The sequence below is a fragment of the Malaclemys terrapin genome, chromosome 20, assembly GCF_027887155.1.
Source record: "Malaclemys terrapin pileata isolate rMalTer1 chromosome 20, rMalTer1.hap1, whole genome shotgun sequence".
Classification (NCBI taxonomy): domain Eukaryota; kingdom Metazoa; phylum Chordata; order Testudines; family Emydidae; genus Malaclemys; species Malaclemys terrapin.
The window spans coordinates 9231656-9259037 of record NC_071524.1 but is presented as its reverse complement, the minus strand read 5'-3'; the positions used below and the strand labels follow the sequence as shown (position 1 = coordinate 9259037).

The window sequence follows — 27382 nt, the reverse complement described above, 5'->3', positions numbered from 1 at the left end:
TCTTCGTTCCTCATGCACATTTCCCATTTCAGTTTGTTGGGTTTTTAGTGTGACACAGGAGCTATCTTCATGGATGGCTGAATTGAGACTCTTCCAGCTCAAGGGACATTTTGAAGCATTGAGGTAGGTTCCTCTCCTTCATTCGCTGGGCCTGCACACTTTTCCAAGCAGCCTGTAACTGTCCCTGGGAACATTTTCACCTGCGTGACAGTTCATTTCCATCTCCCATCATCAGTGAGGGACATACCCCAATGATGTGTGATTCCTTACTCTGTCCTTAATTTACTTATTGTATCATGTTGCCTTGTGGTGTTTGTGAGTGGAAGTCAAGACCTTTTGATAGAGGGGTGTAACAGGGCATATAGATTTGCCACATGATTTCTAGCAAAGAATCACAGCCCTGCCTCAGTGATGTCTGTTATGTTCACGGCACACACAGAGAGAAGTTAGATAAAAACATAAATACTGTTGCTGGAAGGTTGCACTGTAACACTGCTCATTCTTAGAAGCCAGGACAATAACACCCAGTAACCAAAACCAGACAGTGACAAATCAGGCTGCTCCCCATGGCAGACCCCTTTCATGCCACTTTGCTCTAGGCTGGGTCTTTTGAGACTGATGCTACTTGCATGCTTCCCTACAAAGCTCTCTAACCTGCAAGCAGGACAAGGAAACCCCACCATTCTCAGAGTGATAGTTAATAATTCCAGCATTGTCCTCAGTACACCACAAAACCCTTAAGAGATGTCACTCAGCCAGATGGTGCTGTGAAGCTTTGGGGGGAAAGACTAGCAAGAGTTTCTGGGTCACAGCTGGAAGAGGCCTCTGTGAGCCAACAGCTGGGCTGCTGTCCCAAGAGGGAGACCTGGATAGAAAACAGGAAGTTCTGGTGATGTGAGAGCTGCCCTGTGTGTTGTTCTGTTTGGGCTGGAATAAGGCAATCCAGAGCCACGTGCCAGCCATGACACTGCAGGGGAAGGAGGGTCAAGGGGAGGGTGGGGAACTCGGCGGCTTCACTCCTATGTCCCCATTCCTGTGCCATGTGTAGAGATATGTTTGTGCAAGATTATAATTTAGAGAGCTTTCATCATAAGGGACAGTATTATGAATATAGGAATTTTGAGCCATGCCCTAGAAGCCGGGATGCAGAGCACAGTGTTCACCACACACACTCTCTAGTTTGTTTTTTAATCAAAGCTTTAATCCTTTCTTATTCACCGGTTTGTTGTTTAATGGACCCCAAGATCATTCCATGGTGTCAGAAGTGCCGAATGAGAAGGAGACTGCAGCAGTCACCTTGAGGTTAACTCCTGTGTTTGAAACTGAAAGCAGAGGAAAGAGGAGCAGGTGGAGCAGAGAAGGAGAAAAACAGGGAAGAAACAGAAGCTTTTGTATGTATTTTAAGAGCCCAATAGCTGCTTGACTAGTTTAAGAACCTGCCTCCAGTCTACAATTGTCAGGTAATGTTGCAGAGAACTGGAAAAAATTCTGACAGAGATTTGAATTGTAATTGTCAGCTGTAGGGACAGAGGAGAAAAATGATAAAGTGCAGTCATCGATCTTTTTGCATGTTGTTGGGGAGGAAGCACTGGATATTTATAACAACTTTAAGTTTGAAGAGGGTGAAAGCATGAAGTTAAGTTCAAGTACTGACTAATTGTGAGAAACATTACATGCCAAAAAGGAATGAGACCTTTCAGAGATGCACATTTCTTGTACGTGTACATAATCCAGATAAACAAGCAGGCCCTCCAGATATCCATCCATGTAGAAAGGGGCCATTTGCACTTCATGATAAACTCAAGGCTAAGATTGAATGTATGGAAGCAATGCAAGTAATACAAAAAAAATTGAGGAGCCAATGGAATGGGTGAGCTCCCTAGTCATTGTGGAGAAAAATAATTGCTAGTTACACATATGCTTAGATCCAGGAAACTTCAATAAGGCTATTAAAAGAGAATATTTCAAACTGCCAGCCAGAGAAGAGATTATGACTGAATTTGCAAATGTACAAGATTTCAGTAATTGGATGCCACCTCAGGATTTCAGTGCTTAAATTAACTCAAGAACTTATGAGTCAACAGTGTGCCCTTGTTGCCAAGAAGTCTAATGGCAGTTTGGGCTGTATAAGTAGGGGCATTGCCAGCAGATCGAGGGACGTGATCATTTCCCTCTATTCCCCTCTGGAGTACTGTGTCCAGTTTTGGGCCCCACACTACAAGAAGGATGTGGGAAAATTGGAAAGAGTCCAGCGGAGGGCAACAAAAATGATTAGGGGTCTGGAGCACATGACTTATGAGGAGAGGCTGAGGGAACTGGGATTGTTTAGTCTCCAGAAGAGAAGAATGAGGGGGCAATGGATAGCTGCTATCAACTACCTGAAAGGGGGTTCCAAAGAGGATGGATCTAGACTATTCTCAGTGGTACCAGATAACAGAACAAGGAGTAATGGTCTCAAGTTTGCAGTGGGAGAAGTTTAGGTTGGATATTAGGAAAAACTTTTTCACTAGGAGGGTGGTAAAGCACTGGAATGGGTTACCTAGGGAGGTGGTGGAATCTCCTTCCTTAGAGGTTTTTAAGGTCAGGCTTGACAAAGCCCTGGTTGGGATGATTTAGTTGGGGTTGGTCCTGCTTTGAGCAGGGGATTGGACTAGATGACCTTCTGAGGTCACTTCCAACCCTGATATTCTATGATTCTAACAAAGCTCAGAACTATGTACATTTAATACCCGTTTTGGAAAGTTCTTACATTTAACCTTCAGCATAGCTTCAGCACCAGAAGTTTATCATAAAATCATAAATATGATCTATGAATATATTAATGGTGTCACCACCACAGTGGATGATATCATCATCTGGGGCTCAACTAAAGAGGAACATGATTGTAGACTTTGACAAGTCTTGGATGTAACTAGAGCTGCAAACTTGAAACTAAACAGGGAGAAATGTGTTTTAGGGGTTACAGAGATGATTTTTGTTGGAGATATTAATTTCCAACGAAGGCATAAAACCTGATAAAAGGAAGGTTTCAGCCATTGAAATGATGCTGTATCCCCAGTCAAAGAAAGATGGCCAATGGTTCCTGGGAATGGCTAATTGTCTTGGAAAACTCATACCTCATTTATCTACAAAAGCACCAGCTTTGAGGAAACTCCTAGAAAATAAAAATGAATGGTATTGGGCTGCATGACAGGAGTAATTGTGGGAAGGTTTCAAACAACTGATACAAGAGCCAGTGTTGAGTTCTACACCCCAGGCAGGCCTATTAAAATTTCAGCATATGCTTCATAGTGTCAGTTAGGTGCAGTGATTTTACAGAAACACAATGATTGTTGGCCACCAGGACATACACATCCAAATCACTGACAGAGGCAGAAACCAGATATGCACAGATTGAGGAGCTTTTAGAAATATTGTTTTCCTGTGAGAGACTCAATCAAAATATATATGGCCAGAAAATGGATGTTGAAACAGACCACATGGCCCGATAGTATTATTTGTCAAACTGCTAAATGACTGTATCTAGGGATTCAAAGAATGATGATAAAGCTACAAAATATGACTTGGCTGTGACCCACATGCCCAGAAAATGCTTGGTCACTGCAGACGCACTTTCCAGAGTGGTGACTCCAACTACGAAACGAGAGAAGACTTAGAGATAGATATGCAAGCCCAGGTAGATCTGATTGCAAAGTCAATTCCCAGAGCTAACAATAGACTGCAACAGATAAGAGAGGAAATGGAGAAAGATTAATCATTGGGGATCTTTAAAGAAGTGATATGTAATGTGTGGCCTAGAGAAATAAGCAGTTGCTGTCCAAGTATAAGAGACTATTGGAACTACAGAACTTACTGAGATAGATGGGGTGATTGAGAAGTGCAAACATTGGGCATGAGAGGTGCTGTATTGGTCACGGATCAATCATGATGTTACTAATGTGGTAGAAAATTGCTTTTCATTCTTAAAATACAAGACATGCCAACAGGCAGAGCCACTGAGACCTCACCCAATTCCACAAATGCCTTAGGAGAAGGTAGGTAAATCTTGCATCTTGGCAGGGGGTTAGACTAGATGACTTTTGCAGTCTCTTCTAACCCTATGGTTCTATTATTCTATGACTGATTTCCCTGGCAATCAGATGATTACTAAATGGTTGCAGATTATTATTCTCTGTGCCCAGAAATTTGCTCACTGCACAGCACTATTAATAAGTCAGTGATAGCTGTCACGAAGGGAATGTTCTCCAGAGATGAAATCTTTAGCGATAATGGGCCGCATTTTTTCCAGTGCAGATTTTAGGCAATTTACCATCAATTGGGATTTTCATCACAAAACATCACACACAAATGAATGGACTTGTGGAAAGGTCTATACAGATGGTAAAGAATCTTATGAAAAAGACTTCTGACATTAAGGGTGATTTTCATAAAGCTTTATTGGTTTGCTGAAGTACACCTCTGGAGAATGGCTTTTCTCCAGCTCAGCTGTTAATGAGAAGAATGATCAGATCTAATTTACCAGTCACTGATAACTTGCTGAAATCTCATGATGATGAAACCATATGGAAGATTAAAGAAAATCAGAAGACGAAGAAATATTATTTTGGCAAAAGGGCCTGTGATCTCCCATCTCTTAACCTAGGTGATAGAGTGTGACTGAGGAATCACACCTCTAATACTTGCTGCCAATGGGGTTCCATTAAAGAACAGCTGCAGCCAAGGTCTTATGTAGTCCAGACAGACCAGGGGGACAAATTTTGGTGTAATTGAAGTGATCTAAGAGTAAGTTCCAGAACATTGACAATAGATGTGAACTTTGGCATTTACCAACCAATTCATAATTTATCATCAAAGGACAGAGGAGAAATGGGCAAGCAACAAGAGAACCTTTCACACTCAGGGTGAAAGTAACTTAAAGGACTTACTGGTACGCTGGAGTCCTGAGCAGGGGGCATGGCCTCAACCAGAAGAGGCAAGGCCTTTAGAATCATAGAATATCAGGGTTGGAAGGGACCTCTGGAGATCATCTAGTCCAACCCCCTGCTCAAAGCAGGACCAATCCCCAGACAGATTTTGCTTCAGATCCCTAAATTGCCCCCTCAAAGATTGAGCTCACAACCCTGGGTTTAGCGGGCTAATGCTCAAACCACTGAGCTATCCCTCCCCCCTTTAATACCTGGGCCCTTTAAATCACCCCCAGAGCTACCAGCTCCGGGCCCTTTAAATCGCCGATGGAGTTTCAGGGGCTCCTGGCTGCTGCTGCTACCCCAGGGCTCCGGCAGAGATTTAAAGGGCCTGGGGCTGCGGTAGGCCTTTAAATCACTGCTGGAGTCCTGCTATCCCGGGGCTCTGGCAGTGGGGCTTGGGCGGCACTTTAAGGGGCCCGGGGCTCCCCGCAGTGGCCGGAGCCCCTGACCCTTTAAATCACCCCCAGAGCCCTGCCACCACTACTCCGGGGTTCCAGCAGTGGGGCTCAGGTGGTGCTTTAAAGGGCCCGGGGCTCCAGCCGCTGTGGGGAACCCCATGTCTTTTAAATCACCGCCGGAGCCCTGCAGCTGCTACCCCAGAGCTCTGGCAGTGGGGCTCGGGCGGAGCTTTAAAGGTCTGGAGCTCCCAGCAGCGGGGCTCAGGAGGCGTTTTAAAGGGCCCGGGGCTCCTGCTGCTGCAGGGAGCCCTGGGCGCTTTAAATCGCCAGCCTGTGGAAGCCAGTCTAGTCCTGCCCAGCGTTCCGGCTCTTGCCGGTATGCCGTACCGGACCGTACCGGCTTACTTTCACTTCTGCTCACACTGTAATGAAAGGCTGATCCTAAGAAGACCAGAGAGGGAAATTAAACATACTGAAAGACACATAACGACTTGCTAACTTGCCTGGAGAACGGGTATTTGAGGAAAGTGAGTAGTAAAATTCACTCCAGCTTTATGTGCTGATAACTTCTCCTCTCTAGGTAGTTGACACATTGAATTTATGGAAATGTACTGGTTGGGTTGAGAGTGTAATGTATATGACAGGTTTCAGAGTAGCAGCCGTGTTAGTCTGTATCCGCAAAAAGAAGAACAGGAGTACTTGTGGCACCTTAGAGACTAACAAATTTATTAGAGCATAAGCTTTCGTGGACTACAGCCCACTTCTTCTATATGCATCCGAAGAAGTGGGCTGTAGTCCACGAAAGCTTATGCTCTTTTTGTAATGTATATGTTATTAGATAGCTGTTAGCTGTTTATATGTAGGAGCAAATTGGTTTTGTTTGTCTCTTTGCTTTTTGTTTTTTCAGCGGGAAGATGTAGAGATATGTTTGTGCAAGTTTATAATTTAGAGAGGCTATATGGTGATTTTGCAGCATGCCCTGGGATCAGGGGTGGAGAACACAGGCTATCTGTGCACAGGAGTTCACCACAGACACTCTCTAATTTATTTAAGAAAAGTTTTGTTCCTTTCCCATTCACTGGTTTGTTGTTTAATGAACTCAAATATCGTGACACCGTGGTCCTGCCTCCACTTGGAGTGGCAGTGACAGGGGGGCTTTCCTACCCATAAACAGGGACCAAGCAGCATCCCGTCTTTCTTCGGTGGAGGCAGCAGTAGAGTCCACAGTACTTACTCCAGCAGCTGGGTGGATGTACTAACATTGATGGGCTGAGCCCTTTCTTTCTGCCGCACACACAGATCATTGGCGGGATTACCCACAGCAGCAGGGGCTTGGTGTTAACACCCCCTGGAGATGCACAGGATGGTTCCCTCCCCCACACCACAGCTCTTGTTTCAAGCTGTCAGTAGACATGAGCAGACACTTACCCTTTGCTCTGGGGCTGGGCTGCTGAGCGATAACAGAAAGTGCTTTCTGTTGGGCAGCCAAAGTCCAGTCTCTGTGCCAGGGGGCTGGGAGCAATGTGCAGAGCACATGCCCAGCTCTGGGGAGGAGGGAGGAGAGGAAGACCTCATGTACCTCTGGTGACATAGGAAGCAGCACTGAGGAGGCCTAAGGGAGATTTATTGGAGGGAGGGTCCCCCACAATGCAGTGGCTCACTAGAGAGAGGAATAAAGTACCAATGGAGAAGGCGGTCCCTGGCTCTCTAGAAGGGTCAAGAATTACAACAATAAGGGTTAACGACTAAAACAAAAACCCCAAGGGTTCTGGAGGGGTTATAAGTCCTCCAGCTTCAGTGTATGAGCCTGGCTGTAACTGACGGGGGCTGGGAATAAAGCTCTTTAATAGTCACCTTATCCCATAACTACTTATTGCAGGGTTTCATGCAGCTTCCAGCAGCAGGTGCTGGCCAGCATCAGAGGTAAGATATTGGAGTAGATATTGGGCTCCTGGGTCCATTTCACTCCAGGGATTTATACACTCACATGCGAAGAGCTCATATGACCCCCTCTGCACTCTGGCTAGAATGTGTTTTCTATTGGTTCTGTTGGGACTCATTGTTTTCAATGGGGCAGAAGCTGTTATTTCCGTGAAGTCCCTTGTGTCAGTTACAGTCCCTTCTGGGTAAAATTGAGAAAGACCCAGAACAGCATAACAGGGACAATCCCCTCGCCAGTTCCTGGTGAAATGCTGGTTTCTGATTATAGAGTCTGAGTAGACCATGTTGAGTCAGACAGACATACAGGGCACGAGACCTGTGGCTCCCCTCATATGGTATCCCCATAGTGGGGTCTTATTTTCACTGCTCTTTCCCTTTCAGGACCCTGCCCGATGAATCCCACCTACCCTGATGGCTCCACGACAGCTCTGTGCAGACTTCCTGGGAATTCTCCTCCTGCTGACCCATTCTGTTTCTGGTAAAACCACTTTAAATCCACTTTCTTCCCTTTAACTTATTTATTTGGGCTTTCACAAACTAGAATAATAAAAAGTGCCCCTCCATTGCCCTGGGCACCCTGGGAAATGGATTTAAAACATACTCTTAAGTAAACTAATATCAGCACCAAGTGCTGTCAGCATCAAGTGAAATAATCCAGAAACAACATAACTTGAGCAAGAACTGTCCAACCTCCTCATACAATCCCCACCAGTGTCCCACAACACCAGTACCCTGCCATGGAGTGGGATTTGGAGACCCTGTGGTCTTAGGCCCCATGAACTTCCGGACAGAGTGGGATGCTTTGGAAAGAGGCAGTTCTGGAGAGGGGAGGGGCAGGGATGGAATTAAATTACAAGATGGGTAAAGGGAAATGGAACAAAGACCACAGGCTGTACCTAGAGGATGGGCGACTTTATTGTGGGAGCAAAGACTCTGAAAAAGATTCAGGGTTCTTGGTTGACAATCAGCTGAAACATAAGCTTCAAGTGTTACACTCTGGCCAAAAAGGTCTAATGTGATCCTTGGATTCATAAACAGAGGTCTCTCAAGTAGGAGTGGAGAGGTTACATTACCTCTGTTATTGGCACTGGTGTAATCACTCTATAATACTGTATTGTTGTAGCTGGGTCAGTCCCAGGATATGAGAGAGACAAGGTGGATGAGGTTATGTCTTTTACTAGACTTACAAGGAGAGGCTGAAGGAACTGGGATTATTTAGTCTGCAGAAGAGAAGAATGAGGGGAGATTTGATAGCAGGCTTCAATTACCTAAAGGGGGGTTCCAAAGAGGATGGAGCTCGGCTGTTCTCAGTGGTGCCAGATGACAGAATAAGGAGCAATGGTCTCAAGTTGCAGTGGGGGAGGTCTAGGTTGGATATTAGGAAACACTATTTCACTAGGAGGGTGGTGAAGCACTGGAACGGGTTACCTAGGGAGGTGGTGGAATCACCATCCTTAGAGGTTTTAGACAAAGCCCTGGCTGAAATGATTTAGTTGGTGTTTGTCCTGCTTTGAGCAAGGGATTGGACTAGATGACCTCCTGAGGTCTCTTCCAACCCTAATGTTCTATGATTCTAGACCAACTTTTGTTGGTGAGAGAAACAAGCTTAAGAAGAGTTCTGTATAAGCTCGGAAGCTTGTCTCTCTCACCCACAGAAGTTGGTCCAATAAAAGCTATTACCTCGCCCACCTTGTCTCTCTCAAATCCTGTGTCCAGTTCTGGTGTGTGGTTCAAGAAGGATGTTGATAAATTGGAGAGGGTTCAGAGAAGAGCCATAAGATGGTTAAAGGATTAGAGGACTGCCTTATATGATGGACTCAATTAACTCAGTCTTTTGCTCTTAACAAAGAGAAGGTTATGGGATAACTTGATTAGTCTGTAAGTACCTGCAGGGGAACAACTATTTAAAAAAGGGCTCTTCAGTCACATAGATTCATAGATTCCAAGGCCAGAAGGGACCATTATGATCATCTAGTTTGACCTCCAGTATAGCACAGGCCATTGATTGAAGAGGCCATTATAAAATGTTTGCCTCTTCATCTTGCAAGGCAGAAGCAGTCCTTAAAACATCTGGGGACAAGAGACTCATGTCTGAGCAGCAGACATAGAGTTGTCAATGTGAGGTTAGATCCTGTAGTTTTTACACTCTGAACTGCCTTTCAGGGAGTGTTATCGCACTGTGCTGCCATTTGCAAAAGTAATTTGATTCCTTAGGTAACACCACACCGTAGGGTCAATCGCTGGCAGTAGGGATTGAATGGGGACTTAGAGTTCTGAAACCATGAGCTGCTATTCCTGAGCTAAGTGACACTCTTCTGATAGCTGAGGCTGCAGTAGTCTCATCCACTTCTGCCTGTAGCCCCTGCACCACTAGAGGGGGAGTGAGTGGAGTTTACACTTACAGCTTGCACACACTAGCATTTCCATCAGTATAACAACTCACTCGGGTATGGAAAAGCCACCTCCCTAAGCAAAGTATGTTACACCAACCTAAGCACTGCTGTGGACATTGCTATGTAGGCAGGAGAAGCTGGCCCGCTGACATAGCTACCGCCACTCAGAGAAGTGGAATGATTATGCAGATGGGAGAGCCCTCTCCTTCGGCATAGAGGCTCTGCCCCTTGGATTCAGTGAGAATGCACAAGCCTTGATATGCATTGGGTTTCACAGCACAAATTCTTCCACCACTGACATCTGCAACGGCTATAGAAGGAAATGCTGGTGTCTGGGTGAAAAGAGGCTGCAGGGTCAGTCTTCATCCATCAGTCTTGTTCATTGTTCTTTCAGATCTAATAAGCTGGGTAGGGACAGGTCACAGACACCAGTGTGATAGACAGAGGAAAATTAATCATAGATTTTACAGAGAGATGTCCTGGATCAGATCAGATCAACAGCAGAGATTTTCATACACAGCAGCAAGTGAGAGCACATGGCTATGTGTGTCTGGAAATAGCCAAAAATGATCACTAAAGATTGACCCCTCCAGAAGAGTGTGTGACCAAGGGAGTAAAAAGGGGTTATGAATTAGAGCAGGCCAACATCTTTTGGCAAATAGTTTAGTCACCAAGAAGGCAGTTTTGGGTTGACCCAGATTATTCCAGAATTCTGTTTGGGCCAAAAAGAAAAAAAAAACATTTTTTAAAAAAAGTTGAAATGTTTTGTTTCAATATTTTCAAATGAAAGGTTTCAACTTTTTATTTAAAAGATATTTTGTTTAGAAATTTAGCTATATTTCTTTTTTTTAAAGAGAAAACCTCCCAAAAAATACCACCAAAAAACAAAACAAAAACCCCAAACAGATTTTTTGATTTAACCACCCAACCACAAAACTCATTTCAGTCAGCTCTATTGGTAATACCTGATGGAATATTCACACACATTTGTACAGATTGGGGTCAGCTGAACGCCTCTGAGCACTTACATTTCTGAGGTTATCAGATGAAGTAGCTGAGTGGTTATGGTGATGTACTGCTAATCAATTGTGTTCTGCATATGTGTCTAATTCCCACCCTTGTTGTAACTGGATATCTTCATTTTGATCACAAAGATCCTCTACAGCCTTGGAATCTATGAACATTTAATTTTTGGTGAATAACTCTCCTCCCATGAACAGAATGTCCCTTTCACTCCACTCTTGGGAACGTTTCTTACAGAGAAATTCTCCCTGTCTGGATCACCCTACCCTGTTGTAGGGATTGTTGGTCAGGATGTGGTGTTACCCTGTCAGCTGTCGCCCAGGACTTGGCCTGTAGACACGGAAGTGCTGTGGTCAAAAATTGAAGGGACACACAGTGAAGCTGGATATGTAAACGTACATCAGTACAAAAATCAACCTAACCTGGACATCTCAGGAGACAACTACCAGAGAAGGACAGAGATGTTCCAGCAGGAATTTAGGAATGGGAATGTATCACTGAAGCTCAAGAGGCTCCATGTTACAGATGCCGGGACATATATCTGTTTTGTGAAGTCTCCTACATGGAGTCACGAAGCCAACACTGAGCTACAGATTGCAGGTGAGATATTTCAGGGTCAGCTTATTTGGAAATCAGGGGGTCTGTGCCATACCACAGTACAATGAAGATCAGTGGGGGACTGTGTCCTGCCGTACCCTGTAACCTGGAGTGCCTTGCAATGCCTTGCTGTTGTAACCTACAACATGGACTGCTCACAACTAGACAGCTGCATCCCCCATGTGTTTGTGTAACTGAAACCTGCCAGTCACACCTTGGGTCTCACCAGCCTGGGTTGTACCGAAGGGTGACCCCAACAGACTCCCAGTCACCAACTTGCCTCCACATATATATGTCCTGCACTGTCCAGCCCTCTCCCAGACAGTCCAATGGCTGTTTTTCTTTGCCTTCTTAGGAGCAATGCCAGCGACAGTCAGGGAGAGAAAGGGAGGTGTCTTGAGGATGTTTGCCCCTTCTTTTTACAGTTTCAGTGCCCCACTTCCTTCTTGATAACTTTGTTTACTGCTTAAATGAAAATTAAGGCAGACTTACACTCCTTTCTTCAAGACAGGTCTGTTTGACCATTTTGGTGCTACATGAGTTTTGAACATATATTCTTCACATCCTAATGGGAAATCTTAGAACTTCACATGGAATGTTGCCACACATATTTTATCAGAGTAAAACTGACCAGCAAATTATTTGTTTTTAAATGATACCTTACAAAGCAAACCTTGTACAGAGTTTATTACAATAGTGTGTAGGGTGTGAATACAGGAGTGTATTCTGTCATAGAGTTTAAGATCCTTCTCTGCAACAGCAACAGCTCCTCCAGGGATAAGACCAGTCCCAGTACTAACTAATCCCAATGTCCAAACATGGTGCTAAGGGGCACTGTGCTGCAGGGAATGGGGTGAATGACTCAGTAAGGTTTGCTGTTCCCTCTGAGTACTGACCCCAGTGCAGTCTTTGGGGCAATGTACCGCAGAAGGTGTTGCCTTTTTCATTAAACTTGTCCTCACCACTTCGGGAATTTAGGAGTGTGCCCTGTGAAATAAGTGCAGAGATACAGGCTGGGTCAGCATGCTGCACCTTCTGACTTAAATTGAAGTATAGTATTGCAGTGTGTCTGTTCAACATCCATTGTATTTCCGCTCCAGAAGTGGCTGCACTTAAGCAGTGGGTGATCTTTAAATATGCAAAGCTTTACATTGGCAAAGGCCTTTTTGATTCTTGAGGCTAATATGTTAGAGATATGTAAAAAAATGTTGATCGATTGATTGATTTGTCTACTCCATCATCTTACCACTTGTCAGGATGAAAATTCCAGCATCATGATATAAAGAAGTCATCTAGACCAACCACAGGAGAGGGTTGGACACACACTTTGTCAGTGGGTTACAGAGTTATTTACTAGTCAGCAGCAGAGTGTTGGTTATCAAGAATCTAATTTTTTCTCTCTCTCTTTATCTGCAGCTGTAGCCCCAGTGTTCATTGATGTGCTGGGTCCCCAAGGTCAGGGGATCGGGCTGGCCTGCAGATCCACAGGGTGGTTCCCCAAACCTGAACTCCAGTGGGTTGGAAACAAAGGGCAGAGTCTGGCGCTGGAGTCCAAGATTGGAATGACTCAGGACAATGAAAGTCTATATAATGTTCTTGGCCATGTCACTGTCCCAGGAGGAGAGGCCCTAGCAGAGATTATCTGCATAGTGCGGAATGACTTACTGAAGACAGAGCGAGAATCTGCCATTCATCTCTCAGGTGAGTCACTCCCATCCCAGGGAGAGGGGTATAAAAGAGAGGAGGGGGCCTACCTCATTTGGAACTTGCACCTCAGTCTATTTCAGGTAGCTTAGGAAGAAAAACAGTTGACAATTTTCTCCCTTTTGTTGCTGCTGCCACTGGTGGTGCAGGTTTCTGTAATGTGGACACCTAACCTGTAAGAACTGAACTGAGATCCACCAACTAAATGCACAAAGAGGCCACTAAAGAGCCATCCAGTGGTAGCAACCTTAGTTCGTTACAGCACTTGGCTTGATTGAAGATAGCTACTGAGAGTTGAAAGGCTCCATATCCTGTTCCCTGACCCCTCTGGAACAAGCACTTTAGAGGTACAAGGTTCCTCTCTACAGCCTTTGGCATCACCCAGGCCTCTTATTCCCCAGATTGTTTGGAAAATTCTGCATTTGTTTCTATTTCTGAACAGCGTCGCCACCAATGGCCGCAGCTGAAAATGGGAGAGCTTTTGGGGGACCAGAAATGGTCTCACTGGGATCCCTACTGGGCAGTCTTTGTGCAGGACTGAAAACAGAATTAGACCCCATCTCATCCTTCCACTGGGGCCAGTGCAGGATGGTCTCCAATAGTGTATTCTCCAGGGGTTGTCCAGTGAATTTCACTATGTCACCAGTCATAGGGGCTGTACCATCACTTTTCTTGGGAGACTCTTCCAGTTTCCCCTCCCTATGCCAGCACTGTCATGTCTCTAAACTTTGTTAAAGCATGTACAGTGCCCAATCGGAATTGAGACTGGATCCCTTCCTCAAAATCAGGTAGAGCCCAGAATTTACTCATTGTCTCACACACTCACTGTGTGTGTAATAGTTCTGGACAATAAATAAAGTTGTATTACTCTCTGCCTGACATGAGTGTCCCTAGAAGCCAGGAGGAGACTCTTTAGCCAAACTCCATTTTACATGTTTAGTTTTTTTTTCCTTTATTAACACAAAAACAGCAGATATTCATCATTCTTTCCACTGTCCACAGGGAATCTGTAACAGATTAATGGTGGGGTTGTGACCAACTCCACTGCAATAATCAGTTGTTGCCATGTTTCTGTAGCTTTGGAAAGACATTTCTGGGGCCTGCAGTGAGGGCTGTGGCATAGAGTTATGTCTGCATTTGAGGTTGGAGGTGTGATTCCTGCTCACATAGACATATCTGTACTAGCTCTGCACAAGCAGTGCTAAAAACAGCAGTGTAGCCGGGGTAGTAATTACAGCAGCTGAGGCTAGTCACCCAAGTACCAACCCATCCAGATCCCCTGTGTACATACTCAGAGCAACTGACACAAGTAGCCACGCATGCTAGCCCAGCCATGCTGGTATTTTTAGCACACTAACTCAAGCAGGGCTAGTGCAGACACATCTACATGAGCTGGAAATCATACAGTCCTTTTGTACCAAGCCCACTGGCTGGCCTCTGAATTCCACGTGCAAGAGGCCCAGCCCATTCATTAAGATTGAGTGGGGAAAAATTCTCAGTCAAGACATTTTTCATTCTCAAGTTCCTTGAGGAACTGATAATGAGGACACCCAGTGAGCCAGCGGGTGTTGGCCAGGTGGGCACAGAATTCTGTTGTTGACTTGTGGTCATGAGAAATGTGTGACCAAAACAAAACCTTGTTTCTTTTAACTCATGATGTGTTGGATCCTCAGGCTTAAATATTCCCAAAGCCCCTTTGCGGCTGTATCTAGGTCTGGAGTTGTCCTTTGGAGAGAGTATTCCTTTTGTCTATGTTTGGCTTTCCACACACAAACAGCAAAATGTGACTTTTTAAATTTCAGGTAGCAGAAAGCATGTGACAAATGAAGGAGAAATTTAAGTCTCCCTTACAGATTGCAGAGTGTGCTACTCACGCTGCGATAGACATAGTGTCATAGAATCATAGAAATATAGGGCTGGAAGGGCTTGAGAAGTCAAGTACAGCCCTTACACTGATGCAGGACCAAGTAAATCTAGACCATCCCTGACAGGTTTTTATCCAACTTGTTTGTAAACTCAAATTCAATTTGTGATCCACTGTAATCCCCAGATCCTTTTCAGCAGTACTGCCATCTAGCCAATTATTCCCCATTTTGTAGTTGTACATTTATTTATTTTCTTCCTAAGTGAAGCACTTTGCATTTATCTTTATTGAATTTCATCTTGTTGAATTCAGAGAAATTCTCCAGTTTGTCAAGGTTGTTTTGAACTCTAATCTTGTCCTCCCAAGTGCTTGCAACTCCTCCGAGCTTGGTCTCATTTGCAAATATTATAAGCATATTCTTCACTCTGTTATCCAAGTCATTAATGAAAATATTGAATAGTACCAGACCCAGGACTAACCCCTTTGGGACCCCACTAAATACAACCTCCCAGTTTGTCAGTGAACCATTGATAACTACTCCTTGAGTACGGTCTTTCAACCAGTTGTGCACCCACCTTATAGTAATTTCACCTAGGCCACATTTCGCTAGTGTGCTTATGAGAATATCATGTGGGACTGTGTCAAAATCCTTATTAAATCAAGATATATCACACCTACTGCTTCCCCCTATCCACAGGCTATTTATATTCACTAATAGCACTGCCTCTTTCCATGTAAAGGTGGAACAGAGAAAGATAATTTTGTTAATTTTTTGAGGTGCCTGAAGATGCAGATAGATGCTCACTAGGATTTTCAAAAAGCATCTATCTGTCTAGGCACTTTTGAAAATCTCACTAGATTCCTATCTGCATCTTTAGTCACCTTCATGCCTTTACAAATCTAGCTCAAAGAAAATACAATCAGAGCTTCTTCCCTACACACAGCACAATCCTTAGGAATTGCTGGGGATCACTGAGCCATGACTGTACAGTCAAATGAGGTGGAAAATCTCATTCCTCCAGCTCTGGGATGGGATTGTGTTCCTTATACACTGTTATATCTTTGCTTCACAGCTGACATTTTCCCACATACTTCTCCCTGGCTGGCTGCATTCTGGATATCATTTATGCTACTTCTTGTTACTAATGGAGCCTGGGCATTTCGTGGATATAAAGGTGATGGGAATCTGTTATTCTTTTTTTTTTTTAATCCCAGGCCCTGGGTGCTAGACTAAGGACATAGGAGTGACTGTCTTACAATTCACATAGTTTACCATGATTTTGTTTCAGAAAACAATCCTGCAAAAGATTCATTTAAAAAAACTAAAGATATCAGATTTAGAGAGAATAATTATCAGGAAAAATGGCAAAGAATTATTAGCATTGTGTATATAGAATGGGAAGAACATATATATATTGGGGAGAACATATGTATATTATATATACACAATTGATCTCCCCAACACCAACACCATCTTTCTTATCCCTCTTGTCTTATGTTGTAAACTGTCAGCTCTCTGCAACAAGGACCCGATTTTGATATATGTTTGTATGGGACCGAATATACTGCAGTCCCAGTCCTTTGACTCTCAGAATGTCTCTTATTAAATCTACCCAGGGGAGCTCCCTTCCATTTAGGTCTAGCATTTCTTATGCTGCCCTAGTCTGATACTGATGAGTGTGGTGATTGTCTCAGACTTATGGCCTGTGAAAACTTTGGAGGAGTGGGACTTCCTCAGGTTTAACTGGCTGGGGTTTCAATACCAGCTCTGGGGAGGTCTGGCTTTTTTGCCATGTTTATTTTTAGAGATTCAGCAGTTCCATTTCCAAGTGAAACACAGGAATCCCCATGCAATGGTCGATCTGGCCCAGTAACCTGTCTCTGCCAGAGACCATTACTTCTCACTTGCTGTGCTTAGGGTCCCAGATACTTGGCCATGTATGGGTCACTGAATTTTGGACATTGGTAATTGCAAATCTCATGTTATTTTATTGATCATAACTATAACTTCAGACAGCTTTTGTATTATCAATTAAATGTTTAATTCTTAATCTTATAGAGAAGCAAAAGGTTTCTCAGAAGAAAAGCTGTGAAGAGGATGCTCTATTATCTCTAGGTATGTTCCCTACATTATTATTATTTTGTTGTTGTTGTTCTTTCTGTAGAATTGTGTGAGTGCTGGGGTAGATTAAGGTGTTGAATGGAACAGGGCTGTCTAATGAGTCGCTTCCTCACTCCCCATGGTCATTACCCATATTGATTATGGTAGCTTTACAAATGTGTACTTTGCAGAGAAAACCTGACAGTCAGTGCTTCCGTTTCCTGGCTGGGGGTGGGGTTGAGCTAGGAGCTCATCTTTGTGGTGATGATTCTGGGCCTAATTCTGCAGGCTTTACTTACACTGCATTGTACCTCACTGTCTCATGGATTTCAATGGGACTGATCATGGAGCAACACAGCATTCAAAATGGGTAAAGGCTGCAGAATCTGGCCTTCCACTCTGAGTAGTTTTATCAATGATTAAGATTCAGTGCTGATCCAATAAAGCCTCTTCTGGCAAGTCTCCTAGTGGATTAAAACCAGAACCAGGCACTGGGGAATTCATCACAAGATCTCAGAAATCCAGTGTTGGGTCTGTGTGAGCTGATAAATCCCTGCTCCTCAGATTTTCAATTGCAGAATTTGAAATGTATTTTGAGTTTCAGCAGATTTGATGACAGCAAAATAACATTTATTCTGTCTGATTTTATTTATGGTTTGCTGCACGTTAGCCAGTGAGACATAGTTAGTAGAAAATCAAAAAGGCTGTGGTGTGTGAGAACGCTGGGGCATAAAACATAAACTGGTTAAGTAAATTAAATTAACCAGTTACCTATACTAGATTTCTTGTTGCTCTTGATACCCTGCTCATTAGCTAATGCTCAGGCTGGGGATTTATTGATAATGTGTAGGCTTAATTATCAAGAATTGAATTGGGAGAATAACAATTAAGAGAATTGTAAGCAGTTCCACTCACCCCCATATCACCCCTGGGCATCAGAGCATGGCATTGCAAGCATCTTCACCTCCAGCACCCTTGTTGATTGCTTCTTAAGGCACATCATAGACCTCTGGTTAAGTCATATCTACTCTGGATCCCTTCTGGGTAAGAAAAGTCCAAAACAGTTCTGTTGATAAATTGTGTACTAAATAGCTTGACCACACTTTTGTTTGGTATGAAATATACTCAAGAGACCAAACAACCAATGTCAGTCAAAAGTAAATAATAATAATAATAATAGCACAGTACAGGAAGAAAAGCTCAATACAATACCAGTTTCTGGGAGACTGTCTCATCCATGTTGTACATTCACCTTACACAGAAGATGTGCTTTGAAAGTTACACATTTCAGCTGGTAGTATTTATTAGTTGATTTTACAAGTTACAAAAATCTGTACACATCACTAAAATCCAACCCACCAGTTCACCTCAGTTCCTTAATTTCTTTTTCTGTACCTTTCCTTATCTTTGCTTTACATAAGAACATAAGAACGACCGTACCGGGTCAGACCAAAGGTCCATCTAGCCCAGTATCCTGTCTACTGACAGTGGCCAATGCCAGGTGCCCCAGAGGGAGAGGACCTAACAGGCAATGATTAAGTGATCTCTCTCCTGCCATCCATCTCCATCCTCTGACAAACAGAGGCCAGGGACATCATTCCTTACCCATCCTGGCTAATAGCCATTAATGGACTTGACCACCATGAATTTATCCAGTTCTCTTTTAAACGCTGTTATAGTCCTAGCCTTCACAACCTCCTCAGGTAAGGAGTTCCACAAGTTGACTGTGCGCTGCGTGAAGAAGAACTTCCTTGTATTTGTTTTAAACTTGCTGCCTATTAATTTAATTTGGTGACCCCTAGTTCTTGTATTATGGGAATAAGTAAATAACTTTTCCTTATCCACTTTCTCCACATCACTCATGATTTTATATACCTCTATCATATCCCCCCTTAGTCTCCTCTTTTCCAAGCTGAAGAGTCCTAGCCTCTTTAATCTCTCCTCATATGGGACCCGTTCCAAACCCCTAATCATTTTAGTTGCCCTTTTCTGAACCTTTTCTAGTACCAGTATATTTTTTTTGAGATGAGGAGACCACATCTGTATGCAGTATTTGAGATGTGGGCATACCATCTATTTATATAAGGGCAATAATATATTCTCAATCTTATTCTCTATCCCCTTTTTTTAATGATTCCTAACATCCTGTTTGCTTTTTTGACTGCCTCTGCACACTGCGTGGACATCTTCAGAGAACTATCCATGATGACTCCAAGATCTTTTTCCTGACTCGTTGTAGCTAAATTAGCCCCCATCATATTATATATATAGTTGGGGTTATTTTTCCCAATGTGCATTACTTTACATTTATCCACATTCAATTTCATTTGCCATTTTGTTGCCCAATCACTTAGTTTTGTGAGTTCTTTTTGAAGTTTGTCAGAGTCTGCTTTGGTCTTAACTATCTTGAGCAGTTTAGTATCATCTGCAAACTTGCCACCTCACTGTTTACCCCTTTCTCCAGATCATTTATGAATAAGTTGAATAGGATTGGTCCAAGGATTGACCCTTGGGGAACACCACTAGTTACCCCTCTCCAGTCTGAGAATTTATCATTAATTCCTACCCCTTGTTCCCAGTCTTTTGGTACTGGTCCATGAAGGTACCTCCCCAGCTTGTACCAGGGAACAACATTAATGTACTTTGTCTTTGACAAATTTTCTGTTTTCTAATGCCAAGGCTGCATTAAATATATAAAGATAGATAGATAGATATACACACAGTATAGTGATGTTATATTGATATTGTGTGCTTAATACGTATTAATATATTTGGTGTGTATAATACATACAGATAATGTGATATATCAATATATTATCCTGTCATATATTGATTAACATTTCTCAGTTCCTCTGGACTATCTTTTAAGTGTCTTTGCTCTGGGATAGAGCCCTGACTCCCAGGCTCCTTCCCACAGTCTCAGCCCCTCCTCAGCTCCTATGTCAAGACCCCAACCTTGCTCCCTGGAGTTCCTCCTGCAAACTGGGTTGTCTCAGCCCTTTTCCAAGACCCGGGCATTCCAAGCTGCCACCTGACCCCAATTAACCCTGCCCTCTCTGGCTAAGATGCAATTATTTATCGCACAAGTGGGGCTGCTTGAACATGGCTGGCTAACCCCAGGCCTCTTGGCCCTTAAGGAGCAGGCTACCCTGTTAGATGAATATAAGGAATTACAGAGAGGGAATGAACTTGCCTGAGGTAACATAGCAATTCTTTGGCAGAGCTGGGAATAGAGTTCTGGAGACCTGGCTTCTTGTCCTGTTGTCTTAACTAAATAACCATCCTACCTATTCCTCCTGAAGGCTGGATGGGTCTCCTTTAGTTATTCCATCACTGCCCTTCTGTAACTGGCTAAAGGGATTGCAGAGAAGCAGTGTGAGATACTTTGTTTGGTGCAGGACTGGATATGTGGCTTCCACCAAGCTCTCAGTCCCCACTTTGCCAGTCTGAGGAGCCACTGACTGGTCCCAGGGGTCCAGTCTAGGTGGCTAGCATGGCCATGCATAACACTGACACAGCACTGCTCCTAGGCAAGTTCTTGGTTCCTGCACTGTGGTTGGGAGAGGGGAGTATTGTTATCTAACATGTACAGGTATGTAGTACAAAGCATGGCAGAGAATGTGGCTAACTCTTTTCTCACTCCTATTCCAGAGGCTCAAAAGAAGGAGTTGGAATCAGGTATTTTGATAAATCCCCTGGCAAAATTGTGTCTGTGTTTTCATGTTATAATTAAATAGACAATTTCCCTCCTCTGTGCATATGATCTTTAATCATCTCTGTGTGCATTTCCCACTCCCTCAGAAATAAGAATATACAGCAGAACATGCAGCAGCTAAGTCTTCTGTGACATGCTCAGCAATGTTTAGTGAGTGTAGTGTTTATGGGAAGGAGGGATGTACAGCATTATCTAATGCCACACACAGGGCAGGCTAGGGCTGGGCAAGCTTCTTCCATGATGGTCTATGAATACACCTCAGTCCTGACACAGTGTTGTTTCTTTTCTGGACACCCCTCCCATCTCTACGAATGTACCTCACTCCTGTTTAGCAAGGTGGTGTACTGAAAACTGTTAAAACTGGGATCTATCACTTTAAATTCTCAGAGTGCTTCCTTCACCTGCTTGGAAGCAGTGGGCTCTGTAGGGATTGGGAAGTGTGTGATCTGGGTCTTTCAGCACTCAGTGTGCAGACAGCTAGAGCAAAGTGGGGTGAGTTGGGTCTCTGCCATAAGAAGCAGCCTGCTTTGTCTTTGGTTTGGTGTGTTATTCTGAATTGTAAGAAATAAGGTTAGTATTAACTGACAGTAGGAGTATTTTATGTTTTTCTCTGTTTGTTTTCAGTGAAGCATAGCAGAGAAACTGATCCCATTCTCATCACCAGTTTTATACTGTCTGCAGGCAGGATCATGAAAACCCCATAGAATTTAAAGTGATAGATCACGATTTAACATGATTTTCAATGCATCACAAACAACATTCCCTGTTAGTTTATTCCTGGGGTCCACTGCCTCCCTCCCAGTTTTGTCAAGGAACCCTACCCCCGATTGCTGATATCTCCAGACCCAGAGCGCTAAACAGAGACTACGAATCATACCAAACTGTGCATTGACTTTTGTGAAATGCTCTATGCAGAGATGCACTGAAATCACTCTTCACAAGTGAATCAAGACATTCAGTGTGAAACCTAAAGATGAATGGTAAGTTCAGGAACCCACAAAAGCACTCAATGGACAAGCCCCTTCAAACAAGACCTTGTAGTTTCATAATGTTACAGTATTGTTGTAGCCGTGTTGGTCCTAGAATATGAGAAAGGCAAGGTGGGTGAGGTAATATCTTTCACAGCTCTGTGGAGCTTGAAAGTCTCTCTCTGTTACCAACAGAAGTTGGTCCAAGAACAATATTTCCTCACTCACCTTGTCTCTCTCACAATGCTACAAATCAGTCCCATAAAGGACATACACCACTTTGCAGACATACGGAGCTCTTTCTTCATGTTACACATGTTGCCCCCGCTTTTGTTCATTAACTACAACAAATGGGAATCACAAAATTATTTAGGTGTCTAACTGTTATTGATTTTAATGGGAGTGAGGCACCTATATAAATCTGTGGACCTCACCCAATGTATCTTTGGTTCTGAGATACATGGCTCTGTGGTTCAAATGGCTCTAATCCAAATTCCACACATTGAGTTTGTGACGTGTTTCTTTCTTCTCTTCCCAGAACAGCATGATCGAAGCAAGAGGATTGGTAAGTGCATCTGTTGCCCCATTAGAGAGTCACTGAGCAGATGTTGCCTGTGGCACATGGTGCTGAGTAGCTACAGAAATGTCTGTGCTACAAGCTTTGTGCTCTGATCATGGGACTGAGAACAGTGTGAGCCAAATCTGAGACAGCCAAACCTAACCCTACCCCAGCATGCATGTTTTCTCCAGCAGACATAGGGTTCCCAGCTCTCACACCTAGATAAATAGATGTCACATTGACTTCAGCATGAGATCATCCGTCACATTTTTGTGATGCCATAGAGAAGGGCTGGTGGTGTCCTTGTAGCTCCAGGACTCTTTTCCCCATGTGTGGGTATGAGAAAGTTAACAGTCTCCTTACTTTCTTGTCAAGAGCAGATCCTGAACCCTAAGCACCATTCCTTTCCAAGTTAATCTAAATCCTATTCAGCTACAGCGGAAACACATCATTTTAATGACCTCATGGATTACTTTTAGAGCTGAGTGAATAGTTGATTTTTCATTTTGGTGGCCAAACCAAAAAATCTGACAAAAAAACATTGCTTTTGTCAAACCCAAATGCAAATTTTTCAGTTTTTCTCGGGAAAATGAAAAATCAAAAAAAGATCAATGAAACATTTTGCTCAACTTGAAATATTGTTTTCCCCCGTTTTTTTTTTGCTTTTGTTTAGATTGTTTAACTTTGAGGCATTAATTGCCCTTTTTATTTTGTTCTTTTTATATGAATTGAGCTAAATTTAAAAACATTTTTACTTTTTTTGAAAATAAAAACCCTTTTTTAGCTGAAACTATTCACCAAATTCCATCCAAATTAGCAAATAGTTTTGCTTGACCTGAAACTGCCTTTTTCGTTGAATAAACTATTTGTCTGAAGAATTTTGCCCAGCTCTAATTATCAGTAGTGGAGGAAAGGAATTTTCTTTAAACATATTTTAACCTTGTGAGGATACTTTAATCTCCCTTTTTTAATGTTGATGGGACGAGTAAAGCCCCAGCATCACACAGAGAATACCAAATCCATCACTGGGAAATGATTGTTATTAGCACAGACCTCCAATCTCACAGCTGTTAAATGATTTTCTTTTCCTCAGTGTCTGACTGGGACTTCTCTCCTGTTGCAGTGAGAGAATAGAAGAAACATGCTTAAAGAGATCACATGACTATTGATCAGCCCAGCTCTGCATAATTTATAAGGAATAACACAATCTCTTTCCATTTCAGAGAGACTGACAGTGGAATTAGGTAAGATGATATGTTTCTATGTTGCATATCATAGACATGCAAATTCTAATCTGCTCCAGAATGACATCACTTCTCTCTACAAATGTCCAGGCAATCCAGCCTCTATAAACATATTCATTTTCCTTTGTTTGCAGATTTCAGGAAGGCTCGAAGCTACATGGGTGAGTGGGACAGCACTGATAGGCAATGCTGACTCTAGACTGGGGCCGAATGTGTGTGTTGATAAATTGTATAGTCAATTGTTTGATCACGTTTTTGTTCCTTATTTCATTACAAAATGTACTCAAGAGACCAAATAACCAGTGTCAGTTAGGTTTATTAATATGGTACAGGAAAAAGATGGTACAAGAGTGGTCCTGTAAAGCAATGTTATGTTCACCTGATGCAGAAGGTGTGCTTCCCAAAGTTACACCTCAAAAGCCATCTTTTTTTTTCCTATTTGTTTACCAGTAAAAGGTACCATATGCCTCATTTAAAACTAGAGTCAACCAATTAGATTTTATCTTGTTTTTCTGGTCCCATGATGCACCCTAATCTTTGTTCTGGGTACATGCATTCCAGGTTCTATGGGGAATTAAGCCACCTTGTAAGTTTGTACCAGGATAAATAGGTTTGCAAGGGTTACATCCTTTCTGTTGCTGTATGGAAACAATTATATGTTGTGATACTGACAGATTGCCTATTTAAGCCAAAGTTTACTTCAGCTAATGCAAGGTTTATGAGATACTTAGCATAAATTAACAGGATTTTAGTAAAGATTCAGGCCAATTTGGGCTTCACAACTTCTATATTAATGCTTAATAATATGAATTTTTAAATGAATGGAATATATACTGTGGGTAGTATTATCAGCAGAATATATATGTGTACTAGCCAGCATATATTGATCAATGCTGTGTAACCACCCACTCCCCAAACAATAGGCACCCAATAGTCCAGATTTTGAAATGCAACATATATTCCAAAATTAGGTATGGATAGCCACATGTAACCACTGTAGGGACAGGCCGGCGACTGTGTGCATTGCAAGACATAAGACAGAAGTCTCATGAATGGTCTGTCCTTCACTAAGTATGATTACAAGTTACTTTTGCCCTGGTGAAAGGGGACTAAATTCTCCATTGCAATGTATTGACTTTGCCACAGGTACCATGATAATCCAAATTCATTTACATCACCTTAAATGCTGTATGGCATAGGAGGCCTGTGGTATGCAGAAGGACAAATGGGATGATCTGGTGGTCCCTTCTGGCCTTAAACTCTATGATATTAGAGGTAAAAGTAGAGCTGAGTGAAAATATTTGACAAACAGTACATTTGCCAAATAACAGCATCTTTCAGAACATCAAAACTAATCATGAATTTGGGTCAAATTTGGCAAATAGTTTTTGGTGAAATAAAAATGTATTTTTTCAAAAAAGTTGAAATGGTTCTATCATTTCATACTGAAACATTCTGAGTTTTCATTTTGAAACGCTGTTTCACAATTTAGCCGTATTTATTTTTGAAAAGAAAAAAACAAAGAAAAAATGAAAAACCGAAGCCCAATTTTTTTTTCAGATTAAAAAAAATATATAACACCCTTGAAAATTTAACAAAAGAAAATGGAAAAAAAGAAAAGAAAAAAATGTTTCAGGGTTTTCATTTTGTTTCATTCTTGGCAGTTTTCAATCTGAAATGATTTGTTCTTGTTGGTTTTGGTTTTGGTTTCATTGAGAAATACGGAGAATATTCAGGTTTGGTTCAAAACTAAGCAAAATAATTTTCCGGTTAACCCCCATACAGCAGAATCATTATTCACTCAGCTTCAAATATAAGTGCTGTTCTGAGCACAAACTTCTACACTGTGGGAAATTGCAGGCTATCCTTTCTCAGGTCCTTTAATGGCCTGTCAGCAGCAAACCATCTCATTAACCCTCCACATGGAGAACAATTGATCACCAGCCTCTTTATAACAGCTCTTAGCACATTTACAGACCTTGTTCAGGTCTTCTTTTCTCAAGACTAGACATGCCCATGTTTTTTAACCTTTGCTCTGGTTTCTCTCCCCAGTTCCCATCACTCTGGATCCAGATTGTAAACATTCTGCACTGAAAGTTTCCGGGGATGGGAGAAGAGTCTGGCATGAACCTGAATCTCCAGAGCAGACCACCCTCTCTGGACCTCTCATCGCAGTGGGGAGGGAGGGGTTTGTGGGTGGGAGGCAGTACTGGGAGGTGGAGGTGGGGGATGAACCAGACTGGGAGCTGGGGGTGCTGAGTGAGACTGTGAGGGACAGAGTGATAGCAGCACAATTAGAGAAACCCCCTGTGGAGGGGTGCTGGTCCCTGCAGAGATCTGAGGGGCAATATCACCCCAGTGAGGCAAACACTAAAATCCGGGAGTGGGATTTATGGCCGACAGTGATTGGGGTTTATCTGGATAGAGAAGCAGGGACAATTTCATTTTATAATGTTAACGTCTTGGCTGATATTTTTGTGATGCCTCTTGACAATTCAGAGAAAGTGTATCCATTCCTCAGGCCTGGTCATGCTTTGGGGAGAGACAATGGGAAAGTCCTCAGCATCTGCTCCCTCAGAGACTGGGATTTCCCTACGAAATTATCAATGCAGACTGTTTGTCAGGATAGAGACAATGACCCATATTCCCTGTCATCCTGAGCTGAGAAGATGGGAGAAGAGAGGAAATCAGTGCAAGATCATCCACAACCGAACAAAAGGCCAAAGCAGGGATAGAAGAAATTACTAAATCTCCTGGCTTGAAATTCAGCCATAAGAAACTCACTCCCAGATTTAAAAAAAATCATCCAAGGGAATGCACTTACCCCTTGCATCCATCCCCACAGAGTTGTACCTTAGCAGGACTATTGTCTGCTGTGAAATCTTTGGAAATGGATTTTATTTTTTTTATGTCCCAGTCTCCCAAGGATCAGCAAACCTGATAGAGATATTAGCCCCAAACTGATATGTTAGGGAAAACAATACAATGCTCATTGAGCCCAGTGGTCGGGGCACTCACGAGCGAAGGGGGTGATCTACATTCCAGTCCTGGTGCCAATGACCATTCAATTAGTTATACAAAATGGAAAAGCTTGAACAGGAGAGATTGAGTAAGCTCTGTGCCAGAATATTGCATTGCCCACAGGTTAGGGTGCTCATGTGAGTTGTGGAGCCCTGGCTTTATGTCCCTGCTCCACTTCAGGCTGAGTGGAGAACTGAACCTGATTCTCCCACATCCTGGGTGAGTGCTGTAACTACTGGGTGTAAGGGGGTAGTGCCTTCTTCCTTTTTTTTCTTTTTGTGAGGAAGGGCTAGTCTGGCTTAGGTGCTATGACACAGAGGCTTCTTGACCAAGGGTCCCTCATTGTTTGCAAACAACTGTTACCTCAGACCTGACAAACTCACTACACCAAACATATCTTGCAGGATATTTTCCCATAAACAGTTACATGTGAGGTATCTACAGAAAGCTTGTAACTAAGACTCCTAATCATTGTGAGATATGTGTACACGTAATATTTAACTAACAGTGTATTTATATTGAAAGTTTGCTTTATGAACTCAAGTAAAACTAGTCACCAGGGGAAAATGTGCCTCAGTGATGGCTTATTAGGACAGCAAGGAGTTGTCACCCCTCCCAGGTTAGGCGGTGATGCAATGCAAGGCTCAGTTGTGTAGCCTTGCTCCATCCCAAGACTTCCAATGGAAAACCATCAATGACAACTGCACACAATCAAAACCACTTGGAAATGAAAAAAAGAACATTACAACAAACAGGGGTTTGCCCTTTCTGTGAATAGAGATAAAGCAGGTTTCAGGATAGCAGAGTGGAAAGAGGCTCTCTGTATCCATTCAGTGAGGAAACATCTTCAGTAGGGTCGTGTTCTCATGAACAGTTGGAACCTGGTG

At 42.9% G+C, this 27382-nt stretch overlaps 1 protein-coding gene across 1 annotated transcript; it reads left to right on the top strand.

Annotated features, from left to right (window-relative positions):
* On the top strand, positions 1-27382 carry LOC128826577 (butyrophilin subfamily 3 member A2-like). Its single transcript, XM_054009928.1, has 11 exons — positions 1-123; positions 7688-7784; positions 10960-11322; positions 12736-13020; positions 15961-16062; positions 16947-17003; positions 20640-20666; positions 22210-22236; positions 23454-23474; positions 23609-23635; positions 25527-27382. The coding sequence occupies exons 2-11, from the start codon at positions 7718-7720 to the stop codon at positions 26132-26134; spliced, it is 1584 nt and encodes a 527-aa protein (XP_053865903.1). The 5' UTR covers positions 1-123; positions 7688-7717; the 3' UTR covers positions 26135-27382.

Coding starts and splice junctions, on each gene's coding strand:
- LOC128826577 (XM_054009928.1), top strand. CDS start 7,718: ATGGCTCCACGACAGCTCTGTGCAGACTTCCTGGGAATTCTCCTCCTG. Junction 13,021..15,960: donor ATCTGCCATTCATCTCTCAG/GTGAGTCACTCC, acceptor TTTGCTTCACAG/CTGACATTTTCCCACATACT. Junction 23,475..23,608: donor GAGACTGACAGTGGAATTAG/GTAAGATGATAT, acceptor CTTTGTTTGCAG/ATTTCAGGAAGGCTCGAAGC.